We start from the raw sequence: 20,226 nt of genomic DNA, 5'->3' as shown, positions 1-20,226 counted from the left end.
TGCAAAAATATATTTCAAAAATTTGTCAGCTGGGGTTAAGGTTGTTGCAATGCTGCTCAAACTACTTAACCCTCCTGGTGTAAAGTTTAAAATGTTGGTCACAGTATAAGAATTAAGCTATCGTGAGGTATATTATAAAAAAGATTGTTATATATACATACTTCTAAAAATTAATTAATGAAAAGTTCCTTTTTTGTGGAGTTGCAGCTTAAAAAGAGCTTAGACCCGAATGTGTCACCTTTGAGTGCCCGACAACTTGTCAAATTGTTAACCAATTAAGCCTTATTGAAAATTGTACTTTTTACTTTTCCGTGATGACGTTTCCCTTGAGACAAAAAGAAAGAAATGGCAAAAAGGACAATCTCCAGCTGGGCTTAAGGTTACGAAGGTACGCCCCCTGGCAGCTTCTTTGAACCCGGATTCTGAAGCCCGGCAGACCCTTATTAAAAAGCCGTTGACCTTTGTCAAAGATGACCCGCAGTAGGGCATTAAGGGTATATGGCTGCCAGGTGGAAAATGTCCTCAAAGGGCGAGCGACTGGCAGTGATTTTAATTACGCGAATGCAATAAGCGTGCGATGCAATCGTGTGCCTGCGGCAGCCACAAAATCAATCAATCCGTCGGTCGATCAATAATTTAATTGACCCGGCTGGTGGCTTAAGAAAAAAGGTAAATTAATTAAAAAAGCAAAAATCAGCCCGAAAAAGGCAAATAATTTCGGTAAAGTGGAGTCGGTTAAATCTTTTGGGCGGCTCTTGCTTTCCAATTAAATTGATGAGTGGCCAAGGCCGAGGGATAACATTTATCAGTGGCAATCCAGCAGAACAAACAATAGGAGCTTAAGAAGGACCAAGGACTTCAAAGGACTGCAGCAGAAGGACAACGAGTGAGTGTTATGTAAATGACGCTATAGAAAAGAAGACAATGCCGGGGAAAATGGTGAAAAAAAGGGAGGGACCGGAAGACTAAAGTCAGATAAGCAAATGACAAACAGCAGGGAAAGGAAGTTGAAGGACCAACATGTAGGACTTCTTATCAAGGTTCCTTTTATATTAATTCCACGAATTTCCTAAATGTAAAGACAGTGGTCCCTAATCAAGTAGACACATGGCACATTTATAGATCCCCAAAGTGTGAAACTCTATTTGAATATAATCAGATATAAATCTATCAAAATGACACTGCACCGTTTTATGCAAATTTTATAATTTGAATTTTCCCGTATTTATCTACATGAAATTCCGCCCTGCTTAGCAAACAGAAAAATGGAATTAAAAGTGCACTTAATGAGCATTCCTTTACAATTTCCTGCCATTCTTGTCTCCGAATATCTCCGACCAACTCTCGTTGTCCAGAAAACTTTATTTTCTCTATTTTATCATCATAATTTCGGTGCCAAAAAGTTTTCTGCGCTGAAAACTTGATGGGCGAAAGCCAAGGAACTGGCTGAAACAAGAGAGAGGTATATACGTACATATATATAGAGCATCGTTTTCATTAAAACTTCTGACACACCAAATTTGTTGATGTGCCCCGCATTGGGAAGCCACTCCTTCCTTCTTCAGGGAAACAAACATCACGATCCTGCAAGCTGCAATTTGAAATCGCAACAGCCAGAGTTGTTACAGCAAATGGCAAAAAGTCTCGCGTCCCACTACTTCATCTTTATGGTTTTATTAATTGTTTTTGCTCTAGGTTGCTGCTGCTGCTGCTGCTACTGCTGTTTGGCACTTGTAACTTGTTTGTGCTGCGAATTTAGTTTTTAGTTTATAACGCTAGCTGGCACGCCCCCTCAAAAAAAGAAATTACAACATGAGAAACAGAAAGCAAGAGCAAAAGCAGCAACACGAACAAGTGCGAAATGTTTGGCAACACTCTCGACGAGTTATGTTTCAAATGTTTGGAGGCGGACTGAAAGTTCGTCGGGTTGAAAGTTCGTGTTGGATGAAGCAAAGCGTAACAGGGTTCAGGTTGAAGGGTTACCAAGGCATTTGATTTCAATTGTATAGGTGGGCAGCGGGAATAACAATTTCACTTGGCGCGAGGTGCGTTTGATATATGAACCAATTTGGGGGTATCAAATATGGCAATTTAGAATGATGTAATAGGAAATAACTAAAGATGGTACTTAAGATATCTTTTGGACCCCAAGTGCAGTTGCCCAGCAACATAAGATGGTAAATATATTAATAATAAATAATTATTGAAGAATATATATTGTATAAAGATTTTTAAAGGTAGTTTCACAGTCTCAGAAGAAGCCGTTTAAATTGATGTTACCACTTCCCACTAAGAGCCATTTCTCTGCCCAACTACTTGCTCATTTTTCATTCCCCAGCAATCAAGTTGGCAATTAATAAAGGTAAGTAAGGCAGAACGTCTAGAATTCATTTCCACTTCCGCCTGGCGCTCATCTCATTACAGTTTTACAGCCCTTTCGGGCGTCATCTAATTATGCAAAACGGCACATTTCATTTGCAGAGAGTCGGCGGTGTCTGTTCGCATTCAGGTTGGCCTTAAATTGGATTCATTTTAACAATGCCATTTAAAATTAATTTTCAATTAACTTTCGCGAAGCTCCCACCGCCGTCCGGTTGGCCCATCTGCCGCGTTTCGTCCATTTCAACTAGTTGGGAGTGCTAACAAAAGTTTGGTGTGCCCGCCTTCATAAATTGAATTTTCCGCTTTTTGTTTCTGCCAATTAAGTCGATGGTCGAAAGAGTACGGGCGCCATTGTGAGTGATACTAATTTCCACCGACCCAATGGCGGATGCTACTTAAGTCGCCACCTCCACCTCCACCTCCACCACCACCCAATCCCCGATTTCTCCCAGTTCTATCGTTCGATCCGCCAAAGAGAGCCGTACAATGGAAATCGCCACAGTTGAGCTTTTCGTGGCTCGGGCTTTTTGCGCCAGCCACCTGCGCGTGTCGGACTCCGTTTCTCAATTGAAAACACAAAAGCCGGGATCCATTTGGGGCTCAAACAGCGGGAGCAGGACTTAACCCTTGGCACCCGCAAAAATAACTGTTTGGCATGCATTTTACTTTCAAATGCCCCAATGGATGGTAGATGTTCTCGATGGTTGTGCTATACACTTTTAAAAAAAATGAGGTAGAGATCTCGAACTTACAAATTATAATTATAATAATTTGGACAAATCAGTATGGCCTAAAAACTTCCTGTTCTACTCTCAAATGCCATCATTTGGAAGCAATGCATGTAAATTCCGCATTAACTAAATATTTAAGATTAGACACCTTCATAAGTGTTTTGTGACACCTTCATTTCGATAAAAAAAAAATGATTTCTGCCTGTGCAGTTTACAGCAAGCAACTGTAAATCCATACTTAGAGGCACTTATACTCCCGCGCCAACATCTATCCACCAACTGCCTTGTTTTATCGCAAACGATGCCATTACAAGGCGATTTGAGCTCCATTTGTGCTGGCCATTCCCATTGCCAGGATTACTTGACAGTCACTTAGCGGGTTCGCGTCTGTGCCGGCAAGTATAGAGTAGAAGTGGAGTGTAGAAATCGGAGCCGGTAGCCGGTAGCCGGAGGTGTGTGTATCAAAGTAGCAGTTGAAAGTACACGGTCGAAATGCTTTCAGATTAAACTTGTCCGATGGCAACACCTGTGCCCGCATTTCAAACCCACATTGCCCCCTCACCCATCGCATCCACGATGCTTTCCCAGTGACTGACAGGCAACCAAGCTAAGCTGGCAAGCACGGGTGCAGTGAATGCAAAAGGGAGAAAGCACAGATTTCAGAGCAGTAGAAACTTTGTCCGGCAGTGCTCCTTCATATCAACTGATATGGCTACGCCGGAGCCAAGTGCTTCTTTCCATAACGAATAGCTTCCCTCCAGCGGCACAAACTTTTAATAGTCTCACATTTGAGCGTTCTAATCATATGCTAAACTGGCTAACGAGTCTCAACGGATATTGCTTTAGGTGTTTGGCCAGAACTTCTTTGCCAAATGAAGCGAACGAAGATGGTTGGCATTAGATACGGAGACTAGCATTTCAGCTATCACACTTATTATCTACTGTTTTTGAAAGCTATATATGCGATTCGAAAGATTTAATATTTAGCGAAATGCGTGGCTTACCTTGCCCAAATTGACGAAACCGTGATCCTTGGCCACCGCATCGGCCATGCCATTATCGCCGTTCGGTATGTGCACCGCCCAGGTGTGGGTATAGTGTCCGACGATTTGGTTGTTATTGCCACCGGAACTGCCCGACTGGGCGAACTTGCCATTGTTGGGCGTTAGCTTCGCCCTGCCACCCGTCTCATAGTCGAGGACGTAGGGCGGCAGCACTGGCGACTGGCCATTTGGATGCACTTTAAGTGGCGACGAAGGTGGCGGTGGTGCAGCAGCTGTGGGCGTGGATGATGGTGGCGCTGTGCCGCCTGCCGATGATGCCGCCGTTGCCACACTTCCGGCCACGAAACCGACATTAAAATTACATAAAAAAACTACGGCACTAAATTGCAGAGCTAACAGCAGCACCGCTTTCGTTTTCGCCAAGGGTCTGCTTCTGTTGCATTTGCTTTTGCTGCTGCTCTTGCCACTAAGTTTCGGTTTGTGTTGCGTTAAAAAACTAGTTTTGAATAAATTGCAATCGAAATTGAAATTTCCTATATCACATTCAATGATTGTTTGTTGTTCATCTTGTAGCTGCGTTGCGGCTTCGGCTCTCTGCTGACAACTTCTGGCTGCATGTGGCCCTAATTGGCGAGCATTTAATTTGTTGCTTTTGCTTCTGTGCTTGTGAGTGCTACTGCTGTTGCTGCCGCTTCTACTGCTGCTGCTTCTGCTGCTGCTGTTGTTGTTGTTGTTGTTATTGTTGGTGTTGCTAGTTGGCTGCCTGCTCCATCGCACGACGTCGTTTTTCATTGTGCGTGAGGGTTTCTCCAATGGTTTCTGTGCGCGTTGCTCGGGATACTGGATTTTATGGGCTCAACGTGCTGCTGAGATGCTGGAATTGAAAAATAGAAAAACAATGTTATTTTTAATAAATCTTAAAATAGTTTAATTACAGTTTTTGAGAAATTTTCGAATAATAATTTTTAATTTTTACCCCCAAGAAAATGAAACAACATTGAAGTAATTTTTTCGATTGCCTTTTATAAGCTCTTGCTTTTTCTTACGTGCATGATCAAATAGTGTCGTTATAATTAATTAAAGTTTCGATCCATAAATTCTTGTCACATTTCCAAAATGATGTTGGTATCAGCAGAATTAGTTTTCACTTAAGACTGAACACAGCTTGTGTTTTCGGGGAGATCGCAGATGCCCTTCATTCCGTTGAAGTACCTGTCACCACAGCTGACCTTCAGGGCGCGCTGGTGACGACAGATATAGTAGTCGTTGCACCGCTCAGGAGATGCCATCAGGAATCCGTCGGGTTTTCCCAAGCATGAAACCTTTATCTTACCCTCCGAACTAGCGGACGAGAAACCGGCCCATTCGGCTACTTCCCAAAGTAGCTTTTGGACGGGGTTTTGGCGGACAGGATTACGCTTTGATTGGCTAGCAGCCACCGCCTTTACCACAGTGGGGCAGACAGTTGTTGTCACGCCAGAGCAAGTGGTGGTGGTCGGAGCGGCTTCTGGGCATGTAGTTGTTGTCGTTTCAGGGACGCAAGTTGTTGTCGTCGTTTTTGTAGGGGCGCAAGTTGTTGTCGTCGTAGTGGTTGTTGTTGTAGTGGTTGTAGTTGTACAAGTTGTGGTTGTAGTTGTTGTAGTAGTTGTGGTTGTCGTTGTTGTGGTCGTCGTTGTAGGGGCGCAAGTTGTTGTCGTCGTAGTGGTAGTGGTTGTAGTTGTGGTAGTTGTACAAGTTGTAGTGGTCGTAGTAGTTGTGGTTGTCGTTGTTGTGGTCGTCGTTGTAGGTGCGCAAGTTGTGGTCGTTGTAGTGGTAGTGGTTGTAGTTGTAGTGGTTGTAGTAGTTGTGGTGGTTGTTGTAGTTGTGGTTGTCGTTGGGGCACAAGTCGTTGTTGTAGTGGTTGTAGTTGTAGTAGTTGTGGTGGTTGTAGTTGTTGTGGTGGTTGTTGTAGTTGTGGTTGTCGTTGGGGCACAAGTCGTTGTTGTAGTGGTTGTTGTCGTTGTAGTAGTTGTGGTGGTCGTAGTAATTGTGGTTGTCGTTGTTGTTGTCGTCGTCGTAGGGGCGCAAGTTGTTGTCGTTGTAGGGGTAGTGGTTGTAGTTGTAGTGGTGGTTGTGGTTGTGGTAGTTGTGGTTGTCGTTGGGGCACAAGTCGTTGTTGTAGTGGTTGTTGTCGTTGTAGTAGTTGTGGTGGTCGTAGTAGTTGTGGTTGTCGTTGTTGTGGTCGTCGTTGTTGTTGTCGTCGTTGTAGGGGCGCAAGTTGTTGTCGTTGTAGTGGTTGTAGTTGTAGTGGTGGTTGTAGTAGTTGTGGTGGTTGTTGTAGTTGTGGTTGTCGTTGGGGCACAAGTCGTTGTTGTAGTGGTTGTTGTCGTTGTAGTAGTTGTGGTGGTCGTAGTAGTTGTGGTTGTCGTTGTTGTGGTCGTCGTTGTTGTTGTCGTCGTTGTAGGGGCGCAAGTTGTTGTCGTTGTAGTGGTAGTGGTTGTAGTTGTAGTAGTTGTAGTGGTGGTTGTGGTTGTAGTAGTTGTGGTTGTCGTTGGGGCACAAGTCGTTGTTGTAGTGGTTGTTGTCGTTGTGGTGGTTGTGGTTGTAGTAGTTGTGGTGGTCGTTGTAGTTGTGGTTGTCGTTGGGGCACAAGTCGTTGTTGTAGTTGTTGTTGTCGTTGTGGTGGTTGTGGTTGTAGTAGTTGTGGTGGTTGCGGTTGTAGTAGTTGTGGTTGTCGTTGGGGCACAAGTTGTTGTTGTAGTGGTTGTAGTTGTAGTAGTTGTGGTGGTTGTGGTTGTAGTAGTTGTGGTTGTCGTTGGGGCACAAGTCGTTGTTGTAGTGGTTGTAGTTGTAGTAGTTGTGGTGGTTGTGGTTGTAGTAGTTGTGGTGGTCGTTGTAGTTGTGGTTGTCGTTGGGGCACAAGTCGTTGTTGTAGTGGTTGTTGTCGTTGTAGTAGTTGTGGTGGTTGTAGTAGTTGTGGTTGTCGTTGTCGTTGGGGCACAAGTCGTTGTTGTAGTGGTTGTTGTCGTTGTGGTGGTTGTGGTTGTAGTAGTTGTGGTGGTTGTGGTTGTAGTAGTTGTGGTTGTCGTTGGGGCACAAGTTGTTGTTGTAGTGGTTGTTGTCGTTGTAGTAGTTGTGGTTGTCGTTGTCGTTGTAGTAGTTGTGGATGTGGTCGTTGTTGGAGCACATGTTGTTGTTGAAGCTGGTGTAGTCGTAGGAGTTGTAGTTATTCCTGAGCACGGAGTTTGTGTAGTGGTCTTAGTACACGGGGGTGTGGTGGTTTCACAAGGTGGTGGAGTGGTTGTCGCTCCATTGCACGGTTGGGCCGTGTCACGGACCGATTGATGGACCTCTGGCTCAACGATAACGCCCTCGACACAACCAGGATTATAGGTTACGCAGCTGCGGATCTTGAAGTCGTAGAACTTGGGACAGGAGTATTCCTTGGCAACGCCATTTTGGCACTCATAGAACCTGGAGCAACTGCCGGGTACCAGAGCCCGAATGCCGTTGGCCTTGTTGCGACACAGAAGGTCGGAAACGCTGGCACCGCTGGTGGTGCTTGCAAAAACTGCAATAAGCAGCAGGGCAAAAGCTGTGGAACCAAAAAAGGGCTGCATTACAGAACCATTTGGCTACCTTGTGGATGCGTTTACCGTATATATTCCTCATGTCTGCAGTTGGTTCAAGTTTACGTTCCTCAGACTGGGAAGGTACTGTGGGCACTTAACGCTGATGGCGACAGTATTTATACCGCAAACATTTTCCAATTGCCAAATTTCTCATTAACAAATTGGTTAACGAAATTTTCGCGAAACTGTAATACTAGCAAGATCTCTATCTCATTCATTGTTATCACAATCAGCACACGCGTCTTCAATCAAGAATCAAGATTTTTCTCCATTTGCTTTTTAAATATCTTATTTCTATTTTGTATATCTTTTTTTTGTACATCTACCAATTTAAATACAAATTTTTTTGAAGATAACATATTTTTATACAATTAATTTTGGCAAGTAAAAAATATTCTTTTAAATATTATATATGTATTTCTGATATACCACAAAACAAAGTGTTTGTTATCACACTTATTTATTTTGCAGTTGTTTATATATTTAAGCATTTTACAAAATTAAAAGTAAGTAACTTTATAAGCATGGTTGTTCTTTGTAAGCATGGCTGATTGACATCTTATCAAAATTCTGCAGAAATTTATTGGATATTCCGGCAGAGAAGAATATTTTTCAAAGTGAAATCTATTAACCATACAAATTACAATGGTAGGCTATTAATAGTTTTCAATGTGTCTACAGCTTCCGGACACGTTATCTTTAAAATTTCGTTGGTTTTTATTTGGCACTTCATGCTTTGATAACCAGCCAGACGGGTGATATTAAGCAAAATGGTAATTGATGGAGGGCACAAAAGTTATTTTTAATTCCTAACAGTAGTGGTTTCCAAATATAATGCGCCATTAAAAATATAGAAAAAAAACCGGCCTACCGCAATAAATCAACATATCACTGAATAATTACCCAAAATTTGCAAGCCATGTTGTCATTTCCTTGCTGTATCCAATCAAGCTAACAAATCGCCTGCATGTGACACATCCAATTTCAGTCGACCATATAAAACTTTTCGCTTATTACACAAAGTCCAAATAGGCCAGAAGAATAGTATAAAAGACCAAATATGCACACAAGAACTTTTATCTGCCATTAATTGGGGAGGGCAACAAAAGAAATATTGATTGCCACTTTGCATCGTTAGCGAGGAAACCCAGAGCGAAGCCAGTGTCCAGAATGGATTATGGCCCAAAGGGGAACTGCTGGCCAAAAGCCAGTAGCGCATTGATTGTCACCCGTAGACAAGTTTCGATTGCAAATGAGAATCAGCGCGGAGCTAACTACACCCGATAGAAGATTCGAAGCTTCCGACTAATGCCACTGTCAAAATATGCCCATGACTGATGATGGCCAGAGGCCAGTGCATTGACGGGCATATTTCATCTATTGATAGAGGATTTCTGGATTTGGCCAGTCACTCGACTGGCCAGAAAGTCCACTGAAGTGGGGGGCGTAATTAAAGCGAGTGACAGCGGAAATGCCAAGCACAAGGAGATGGATCGCTTTTGGAGGGGGAGCCCTGTTGAAGTAGAGACAGCGATGGCGATGGCGATGTGTTGTTTGGACGGATTTGACGGGTGGCGACGGAAGCGCTTGGTGTGCAGTGTTCGGGCCATGGTAATCATTGGCTAAGTGGATAGGAAATTGAATTTTGTTTGGGGGTTGGCTTTGAATCGGCAGTGGCCTAAAGCGAAACGATTTTTCGCTATCTACACAAGATCTCTTTCTGTCCCTCCAAATACGTTTAAAGCTGGTTAATGGCATTCCAAATAGAATTTTTAAGTTTTAGAATAAAGGCTTTGATGTCTAAAGCTTTGAATGCTGTACACTTAACATTCGAAATTTTTTTGCACCTCCAATGTTTCAAAGTTTTTATCTCCAGACGAGGTCTTGCGACTTGCCGTCAATTCCATTTTCACTATACCTATCTTATCAAAATCAACGCAAAATTTTGTTTACTATTCGATATTGAAAGTCACCTCGTTCCGTCAAACTCACTTAAGATGTGAGAGCGTTATTTTCATTTTCACGAAACTCTTATTGGAATTGCAACAATGAATTCCGGGGGATGAAAAATTGAAGCTCTTATTAGAATTTCAAAAATGAAGATGTGCACTTTTTCCGTTGCCTTGTTACAGCTTACTTTCTGGGCATTGAAATGGACTGTCAACGTACTGCTTCACCTCTCTGATCCCATCGAAAGCCGATGCACATGAATGCACAGGCCAAAGGACTCCGTTACATTGACTGTGCACCTTTTGTGCTTGAACTTCCTTCCGCATTGAGTCGTCGTCGCCACCATCCTTCCCAGCACCCTGTTCCTTAGCGGCGTCCTGCGTCCTGGTACCCGCTTCCCGATTCCTCCGTCCTCAGTCCTTCATCACCAACTTTGACTTTGACTGACGGCATTTGTCAGTGGCAGACACAAAGTAATCATTACTTGGCGCACTTCCGCAGCTGCAGCTTCGGCATCTCCTCGTCGGCCCACTAAGCGTATACTTAATAATAAGAAAATAAGTGCCATGTCAACGTAGGCGTGGCAGGAGGGACTGGTTGGCTTCTTCGCGACGCTCACATGCTAACGAAAAGTGGAAAACGGTGTCAAAGTCACCGACAAGAGCAGCACTAGCTGCCTGATGAAAGTTGCAGGGCGAGAAAAGTGGCAGCGATGAGTGGAAAGTGTACGGTGGAACAACACCAACAACACTAACAACGCGACCTGACAACTTGAGACAAATTGAAGCGTTGTTTCTCTTTATAGGAAGGACCCATGCAGTGGCTTTTTGGGGTCGAAAGCGTTTGACAACCAATAAAGTGCTAAAACTAGTTAGGTTTCAGTTCATGAATTTGCAAACAAAAATGTGGTTGACACTCACGGAAGTGTCTTCAATTGTGAGTAAATATATGTCCTTTGATGAAGACTTTAATCATGGGAATTTCCCATTCGTATAATTTCATCGAAACCCATTATTCTTTGCTTTGTTGTGGTCCCAACTTTCTCAACCCGAAACTAACGACTCTTCATAGCAAATACCTAAGCCTGGCTAACATCCCTAGGGCTTTCGCATCATAATCTGATATATTTGCACTCAGCAAACACGGCTTGGGTATTCCGTAGAAAAACTGTGCAATCAGAAATCACTCAAATGCCCAACAGAAATCCTTAAATTGCTTAAACCACAAGAAAAACAAACGCCAGAGAATAAAAGAGCACATCATAGGGAGATGACAATGCCAGGCATCGGTTTAACAGTCCTCGAGGCATTTTTTCGGCAAACAGACCGACACTTGCCTGCTCCTTTGGTATCCTTTGTGGTGGCTCCTGCCCTGCAAGTGTTGTAGTTCCTGGGGATCGCCGTTCTATGCAAAATGTCGTGTCAAAAACAGGACTGAAAGGGCTAAAAGCGATAGCTAGGATAACAGAATACCAGAATACCAGGACACCGGTATACCGACTTTCTCTAATGTGGGAGAAGTTAAGCCAAGAAAGAGGCTCCTGCGCCGTCGGTGGGAAAAATGAAGCTGCAGTTGAAGCAGCGGCAGTTAGAAGCTTAAAAGGGCTACAAAACTGCAGGCGAGAAGTCAAAAAGCAGCACCTGCACTGAGCAAAAACAAGAAATGATTCAATGAATTGCTGAACCCTAATTAATGCACATTTAGTTACAAATATGCTCGCACTGTTATTTGTTGAGTTTCAACCTAGTTGTAGTTTTAATGGCCACACTTAGCTGTGTAATCATTAAACTAAACATGTTGAAATAATTTTTGTTTCAGTGTAGTCTGTGCTCCTTTGTTGCTTTGTTTGTGTTGGTGCATTTGTCTTTTGGCCTCGCTTTTAATGTGTTTCGTGTGGTGGATTGAGGTGAGCTGCTTGTGTGGTGGCTCGTGCATAGTAGTTTTCCGCAGTTTTTGCTGGTGGCTTCACTTGTTTAATGATAGTTCCACAAAGGCAAATATGCACTCTCTAACACTCGTTTGGCTTTTACTCCGGCCACCACACTCATCATCCCACTCAACCCCTTGGCCCAAGCCCAGCCCACAGCATCCTTTCTTTCTTTTTTTTTTTCGCGACCAGCAACTGGAGCGCAAAGTCAACAACCAAACAGCCTCGGTTAACGCCCGCAGAAAAGCGGCTGAAGGCCCAAAAGAAGGCTAGAAAGGAAGGAGCCTGGCCAAACAAAATGCCAAACAAAAAGCCACGCCAAAGTGTCAGGTAAGGAGACATGAGGAGGGGTGAGCCATTTTTTTCATAGCGTATTAGCACACGATCGCCAAACAAAAGGTGTTGCATGCGTTTTTGCGGCCAGCTAAATGCATGGAAACGCCATTTGCCACTTGCACCTGCTACAGCGCACGGAATGCGGAATGTGGTGGTGACTGTACCAAGTTGGTTGAGCAATGCAAACCCAAATGGCTGTGACAGATGACGGTGTGAGAATTTGCATCGGGAACTGGCCAAAAGCTACGCGGTCATGTTAGGTTTGACCAAATCAACAGGACTTTCGAGGATTTCCTCTGATGTCAAGGGATGTCAAAGACGTACAGTTGTGCCACAAATTGCTAGTTGGTGTACGAAAAAATCAAAAAAGCATTTAAATTGTACTACAATATTTTTCAGATTTAAGCAGACTATAAAATTGCCAATACTTTTAACTGTTATAGAAAATGTATAAAAATAATTAAGAATGCTTAAAGATGAGCCCGCATTAATTAAAAAGTCAAAGGGAAAATTGAATGCAAAATCAACGATGCGTATTTCGATAAAATCTCGGGTGTCAATCAATCATTTCGCCGGCGTGCAAATTTACCTGATCTACAATAAAATTAAAGTTATGTTAATGCCGACATCCATGCGGTAATGAAATCCCTCGAACGTTCGCTGTGACGACTTAAAGGATAATGGTATCGTGTGCTTTTCGGACCAACGAATTCTTAATTATTTTGCATTGTTTGTACACCGTACGAATATATATATATATCCACCGCTCGGTATTTTCCATTTCGAGTCGGCTTGAGTATCGGATTGCTTCTTAATGTGCAAACAACGATGCGTATTAAGTGAGGCCCAGCAAAGTGGGTGGGATGGGTGGAAATAGCCGGTGAAAAAACCCTGCGGTATGCAATGCAATTTGAGTGCCTCGCCGGCATTAATTGATTTTGCATGGTCACTTGCAGCGACCGAGGCGTAAGATAAATGACCAAGGATGGTGAAAACTGGGGAAAAAGAAAAAGCAAAGACAAGAATGCCGCCAATACCAACATGTGTCATGGCGATGGAAGGGATTTTCCTTCAGCTTTTGTTTCACTTGCTTTTCTTCGCCGCTGCATTTGCGAAATTAACTCTCCAGGTGGAAATCGTGGCTGGGCGCACTCCATTCAGTGGGCTCTGAATACCGCTTAATGTAAGCACCACCTGGGAAACCAAAAGGAGGAGCTCCTAAAAGTATGCGAATATAAAAAAGTCCATACAAATTTCATTCCAAACAAAAGACGCCTCAGGGCAAGAGCGTACAACAACAGCACCTACCTGAAGTGCAATCCGACAGTAGAAGGGTTTGCACAACACAAAAAAAAAGGAGTAAAAAGGACCCTTTCTGACAGCTCTTCATTCCATAAACTCAAAGAATCCCCCAACTCAACTGAATTTTCAACATCACTTTGCTGCTCATATAACATAAAGCGCAATTATGACTTCTCTTTCTTAAACAATTTCAATGCCCAGGAGGTACACGAAAGTTTGCATACTCTAAAAAAATGTGGAATGTAATAATTATAAATTGTAAAATTATAATTACTGAAAGCCTCAAGAATTACATTATTCACCTCGTTCAACAATTTACATAGTGTAAAAGATCTAGTTGCGTTCAGCAAAATTCCAAGCTACCACAAACTTATGCTGTTATGCTGCACTACCGGAATTTAGAAAATTTCATATTTCCTCAACACTCAACAAGTCGCAAGAGAACTCCTTTGTAGCCCGGGAAAGGCTATTAAGCCATCCAGAAAAGTCAGGGTCTTCTTCAGGATGGTGCAGCAGCCATTTCTTGCAACAGTCGCAAGTTGCAACGCTCACGACGGAAATGCAGATGGGTAATGCAACACTGAGAAAGGTGAGCAGCCCGACGATGATGATGTTGCCCACTACGATGACGATGATATTGTGAAAGGAGGTGAAGATGATCCGAAGGCTGATGAAGATGCGACTCGTTGTGGGTAAAAGGGGGCGAAACAAAAAAACAGAAGTTAAGGTGGGCAAAGTGCACTTCTTGCTGCTTTGTGTCCCTTGATAGACTGCATTAACGTTGACAATGATAATGAAATTGTTTTTAAGGACAGTATATCAACTATCAACAGTAACAGCAGAGAAAAGTTCCAAGGAGGTAATTAGTTTGTCTTGAATCTGTAAATGTTTGTTTGTTAAAACCGAAATTAATGAGAGCATTATAAAAGTACTGCATCTGCTTTCCAATTCGTACTTCACAGCCCATTCACTGTGCACATCTGATACCCATCTCTGGCTAAATCGGCGTTTTTGCGGTTGAATTTCTGTGGGAAATTTCGTGGAGGTGGTAAGCGGCGAGGCCAAGTGTAAATCAACAAATCAACAACTTAATATGCGCACAATTTTGATGCCAACTGCAGTTGCAGGACGCCAAACACAAAAACGCAAACAGCAAAGGCAACAAGAAAACGGCGTGTAATCCGCATGGAGTCTGGTGACGGTGGTTGGGTATTGGGTATCAGGGATCAGGGATTGGGGATTGGAAATCGGGGATCGGGGATTGGGGATTGGGGTCTGAGGTCTGGGGACCTAGTGCTGCTGATGGCAATGGCATCAGTTACCCGGGGGCGAGGCAATGTAATGGTTTCGGTGGCGGCACCACCGAAAAATCCAGAGCCAACCACCGAAATGCAGGTTATTAGTATGCACAGCTTGCTGCATACTTTCAGGGACCTTGTTCGCCTGTTTGTGCAAAATTTATGCGTGTCTATTCGCTCATGCTGGTGGCTCCCTCTTTCTCTCTCAACAACTTTCTTTCTCTTTCCTCTCAACCTACACCCCTCTCTTTCTCACTTATATCTCTTTTTTGGCGTAGTGGCGCCCGTTTGCCGATTGTCGTCATTTCAATTAAGCCCGGCGCCGAAATGTATGCAATGGATGCTTTTCCTGCGGATTTTTACCGATTAATTTTTCATTATTATGCCAAGTGCTCGCAGGGGAGATGCCATTGCATGCGAGAGAAGGGAAAGCGAGAGGGGGATATGGCCGAAAGGCCAAAGAGTGAGACAGCACATTTTACGCACAACAAATGTGCCAAAAGTGGCAAATGACAGGGCCACAATACAGATATATTGAAATATATATACAGCCTTTCTCACACATTGGCAATGGAACTCAATGCGCTAATAATTTTTTCACGCTCCAAAAAATATGCAGAACATTTGTTTGCGAAGCCTGCCAAACAGGCGATTCTATTTTACGAGAATTTCATGGAAATTGGGTACAAGCAAATGGGTATTTCAACCAAGTTCCTATGCAGCTTTTTCGTTTTAAACAGTGGGCACACGTAAGGCCCAACATAATGTATAGTACTTAGTTATCATAATCTAAATTACGCTGTCTAAACCTATTTGCTAATAAGAAATCTTCTTTTTTGCCTGCATACAGTTTGGAAATTTTTAAGAAATTAAATTAAATGAAAATCCCCAAAAGTCGCTGCACAAAAGTAATGCAAACAAGGACTTGGCCAATAAAAATTAACTGCGAAAAGCTGAAAAGCTGCGCCAAAGCCCACCGCTGGCCGCAACAACAAACAGACATCGCCGCATCATGCCACCCACTTTAGGGCACCCCAAGCCAAGGTAAAAGAAGCCCCAGTACCCCCATTTCATTAGGTCGTAGTAGGTGTAGTTTGTGCGGTGTCTATGTAATTTAGACAATTAGAAAGTTTGCGCCTGTAACCATTTCCTGCATCTTGTTGTTGCACAAAACTTTTTCGCTTGTTTTTGTCCTTGTTATTTGCATGACAAATGGGGGTGCCGAAAGTTGACCATGTTCTGGTATTGCTCGTTAGGGAACTCAACGGGCTTAGTTGCACCAATGTCTACAGCCACGATGGCTTAGCAGTTTAATATTGGCACAATACTTCATAATCAGTGGCTGGATTTTGCCTTTTCCTCCCTCTGGATGCTTATGCAGCAAAAAACCGCGAACGCGCAAATTCCTCTTCAATGCGCCAATTGTGTTGCTCGAGTGCAGAGCTTAGTGTCGCCATATTGTCGAGCCACCCGGGATTCGCAGCCAAGGACTTCTACTACATGGATCCCTGCTCATGCATATGCAAATATCCAGTGGTAAAACCCACTATAAGTGGTTAAATTGCACAAGTAAACAATTTTTTGATGCAGCTTTGTTCCGGTTTAAGTCAAAAAATGAGAACAAAAATAGCGCTGTCAGTACTACACTTGCAAACAATTCGGTGTCCGGAAAATGTAGGAATTACAAGCACTTTTTTCAGGACAAACCAATACTATATAAAATGTATAACATATTTTTAAATTTTTTTCTATATTCGCAGTCAAATTACACCTAAATTTTTTAGCTTTCGTTGACTCTTAATTTGCTTGCATTTATCCGGGCACATTTTTAACTACCTTTTTACATTCAGCTCAATTTTGGTACTCTATTTTTTTGTTGGGAATTGCAATTCCACAGACTGCAAAAACACTAATTTTCAGTTATTAGCGAAATGTCAAAACAAACGACAGCTTCCATTTAGCAGTTGTGGAATTTCCCAGCGGGGTTTTTTTCTTCTTGATGACAATCATATATGTTGTGTAACAATTTGGTCTGTTAAATTGGTAATAAAACGACGAAGTTTTTCAGTGAATTGGGGTCACAGCATGACACTTAAATTGATTAAAAATGTAGGCAAAATACAAATTAGTTCTGTAAGTTTTATATTTAAAATCGTAGCTTTAGATTAAGTAGTGTAAACGCTCGAAATACCTCCGGTGCGACGATTTGCTTAGTACAGTTCTTCTTTATTCGCGACTTTATTCTTCCAGTACCAGCGACCGAATGCCGCGCTTTGCTTCTTCGTTTTTCTTATGCTCTCTCATGCGTGAGAGCTAGGTGTATGTACATTGTTATCTCTTAAAGCTAACTTATAAGTAAGAGCGGGACAACAGTATTGTCCTTACTTATAACGGGGATATGATCGCATACTTCTCTCTGCCACCATGGGCTTCATACGTTAACCTAAACTACTACATGATACATACATGGTACTGTGGGCCTAAAGGGTATCTATCCTACTACAACTCGGCCGTCCTGACTAGCTGATCCCCTGATCATGGTTTACATTTTTTTTTTTGTTTGTAGTTACATATATAATGATTTTGTATCTTAAATATTTATGTAATTGCACGTACTATATATGTTTGTTGACCTTGTTAACAGTGTTTAATTGTGTGTTCGTTTATTTTTCTTATTGCCTATCCAATGTTTAATGTTTTGAATGCTCCAGACACCTTGGTACGGGTTACGGGATACCTGGAAACCTTCTACGTCTTTTAATAAGAATCTGTCATTTCTCAATATTTTGGAAATCATATATGGACCTTTACATTTTGGAATCAATTTTCTAGAAATACCTGCTGTGCTGTCGAAATTTTTTACCATTACATAATCTCCTATTTTGTATTCAGAAGGTTTTCTGGCGGACTTGTCATATTGGGTTTTGTTATACTCTTGAGCTTTTCCTTGATTATTTTCTGCTTCGCTCCTAATCTTCTCTAAATCCCTATCTTCTGGAGTGTTATCTAATTCTTCTAGTTTTTCTTTCAATTCGTCTACTATTTTTCCTCTTTGCTCTAAACCAAAAAGAACTTTGCTTGGAGTTTGCTTGATACTGCGGTGTTGTGTATTATTTAGAACGTGCTCCACCTTATCTATTACTGTATCCCAATATATACCTTTCTCTGGTTCTACCAGTTTCGCTATCATTGGACCTAAACTTCTGTTGACTCTTTCAACCTGTCCGTTCGCCTGTGGTGATCCAGTCGCAATCTTCATATGCTTAACATCAAACTCTAACATAAAATCATCAAACTCCTTGGATGTAAAACAACTTCCCCTGTCTGAAATAATGCATCTAGGCTTGCTGTATGCTCTAAAATAGTCTTTTAAAGCTGTTATGACTTCTCTTGTATTGGTGGTCTTTGTAGTGTATAAACGTACGAACTTAGTAAAACCGTCGATGACAACAAAAATATGTTTTTTGGATCTACCCGAGTCGACTGGGCCGTAATGATCGATATGTATTAGTTCAAACGGTTGACTACCTTTTGGAATGCAGTGCAGAAATCCCTCCTTACCCGTCTTAGGGGAGAACGCAACACATTTTAAACAATTTTCTATATGGCTTAAACATTTGTCTTTGGCATTGGGAAACCAATAAGATTTCAAAATTATATCTAACATTTTGTCTCTACCTATGTGTCCGATCTCATTGTGATATTTAAATAGAATATGATCTTCCATGTCTGTGGGAACATAAAATAATAGTCTGCCGTCGTTACATTTTCTATAAATTATTCCGTTTCTCATTTCGTATAACTTATGTTCATTTTCCTCTAACAGTTTTCTAATTTCTTGAATTTTTTGATCTTTGGCTTGGCAAATTACTAAATTGTCTTCAAACGTATTTGATTCATGATATTCGTACATCTACTAAGAGCATCTACATGCTGCATCCTTTTACCTTCTCTATGTATAAGTTCATAGTCGTAGTTCTGGAGCTCTAACGCCCATCTAGCTATTCGTGGATTCAGTTCAATCTTATTCAGTGTTAAAGTAAGTGAATTACAATCAGTGATAATTTTAAAGCGTTTTCCATACAAGTATATTCTAAATCGTCTCAGTGCGTGAATAATTGCCATCGTCTCCAGTTCGAAACTGTGATATTTTGCCTCAGCGACTGTTGTACGTTTTGAGAAATAAAATATGGGGTGCAATTTTCCATCCTCTTTCTTTTGACATAATACGGCACCGAAGCCAAGAGCGCTTGCGTCACAGTGCAGCTCTATCTCGTCTTTGAAATTATAAATGGCTAAAACCGGCGCCTGCACTAACTTTTCCTTGAGCGTAGAAAAACAGCTCATTTCTTTTTCTCCAAATTTAAATTTCTCGTCTTTTCTCAAGAGGTCGTATAACGGTTTCGCTAATGTTGAAAAATCTTTTATGAATCTACGAAAGTATGAACATAAACCTAGGAAACTTTGAACGGATTGCATCTTGTCTGGAATTGGAAAATGTTGTATGGCATCTATACCTTTATCATCTGCCCTAATGCCTTCGCCGTTTATAATGAATCCTAAATACTTAATATTTGTTTGAAGAAACTCACATTTATCCATTCTTAATTCTAATTTATTTTGAGCTAATCTGAGAAACACTTCCTTTAAGGTTCTTAAGTGTTCCTCCGTGTCCTTGCTGGCGATCATGATGTCGTCCATGTATACAATTACTTTGTTGTCCCTAATGAGATCCTCGAAAATTTTGTTTACAAATCTTTGAAACACTGCCGATGCAGTTTTTAGCCCCATTGGCATCCTGAGAAACTCGAATTGACCTAACGGTGTAACAAATGAGGTGTATTTAACCGAATCCTTATTAACAAATACATGAAAATAACCGTTTTTTAAATCAAGTTTCGAAAAAATTTTCTTGTTAACTAGTTTGTCTAAGAGGTCATCGATAAGCGGTATCGGGTAATTGTCCTTGATTAATATCTTGTTTAGTTTTCTAAAGTCTATGCATAGTCGTATGTCTCCCGTTTTCTTTTTAACTAAAACTATTGGCGAAGCATATTCGGATTCACTAGGTCGTATAATCCCTTCTTTCATATATTCATCTAACAATTTTTGTAATTTCTCCTTTTCTGAGTAGGCAAGTCTTCTTGGTGAGCAGCTAAATGGTTTTGACGTTTCTAAACATAGTTTTATTTCACATCTGACTAGAGGTTCGGTAGGCTTTCTAACATTTAAGTAGTTGCTTTTGATAATCTCTTTCAATTGACAGTTTAAGGCTCGGTCATTTTCTGCGCCGCATATGTAATTCATTTGCTCATCCTCTTGGTAATCAATGCTAAAAATTTCTCTAACTGCTTTTTCATAACTGGGCCTAACTGTATTATAAAATTTCTGACTAAGTGCGGAATCCGTTGTAACGCTGCCTAAAGGAATAACTGTTTCGTTCAGTGTTTTAATAACTGCAGGGTTACCTGTTTTACTACTCGTTTCGATATCTGCTATACTAACTGTTCCATAACCTGTTTCACTAACTGTTTTACTAACTGTATTACTAACTGTATCACTAACTGTCTCACTAACTGTATTACTAACTGTTTCACTAACTGTTTCACTAACTGTTTTACTAACTGTCTCACTAACTGTATCATTGTCTAAGGTACTAACTGTTTCCTCATTTAATGAGTTAAC

The 20,226-nt window shown here is 41.6% G+C and overlaps 2 protein-coding genes across 7 annotated transcripts in view; both read right to left on the bottom strand.

Moving 5' to 3' along the window:
* The window catches only part of LOC6538519 (furin-like protease 1), a 136,233-nt gene that overhangs the window by 47,548 nt on the left and 68,459 nt on the right, over positions 1-20,226 (bottom strand). For all 6 annotated transcript variants that reach the window (XM_039376386.2, XM_015193413.3, XM_015193414.3 and 3 more), the window contains one exon: positions 4,118-4,991. In XM_039376386.2, coding sequence (XP_039232320.1) covers positions 4,118-4,909 — 792 coding nt within the window. In that variant the 5' untranslated portion in view covers positions 4,910-4,991. The remainder of the gene's footprint in view (positions 1-4,117; positions 4,992-20,226) is intronic.
* Positions 5,121-8,008, bottom strand: LOC6538514 (mucin-2). Its single transcript, XM_039376388.2, has 2 exons — positions 7,753-8,008; positions 5,121-7,691 (listed from the first exon to the last, which is right to left on the bottom strand). Exons 1-2 carry the CDS (start codon positions 7,766-7,768, stop codon positions 5,266-5,268), a joined length of 2,442 nt encoding a protein of 813 aa, XP_039232322.1. The 5' UTR covers positions 7,769-8,008; the 3' UTR covers positions 5,121-5,265.

This window comes from Drosophila yakuba, chromosome 3R (assembly GCF_016746365.2).
Source record: "Drosophila yakuba strain Tai18E2 chromosome 3R, Prin_Dyak_Tai18E2_2.1, whole genome shotgun sequence".
NCBI lineage: Eukaryota > Metazoa > Arthropoda > Insecta > Diptera > Drosophilidae > Drosophila > Drosophila yakuba.
Note: the sequence above shows the minus strand (reverse complement) of the source record. Positions and strands in the feature narration are given on the sequence as shown.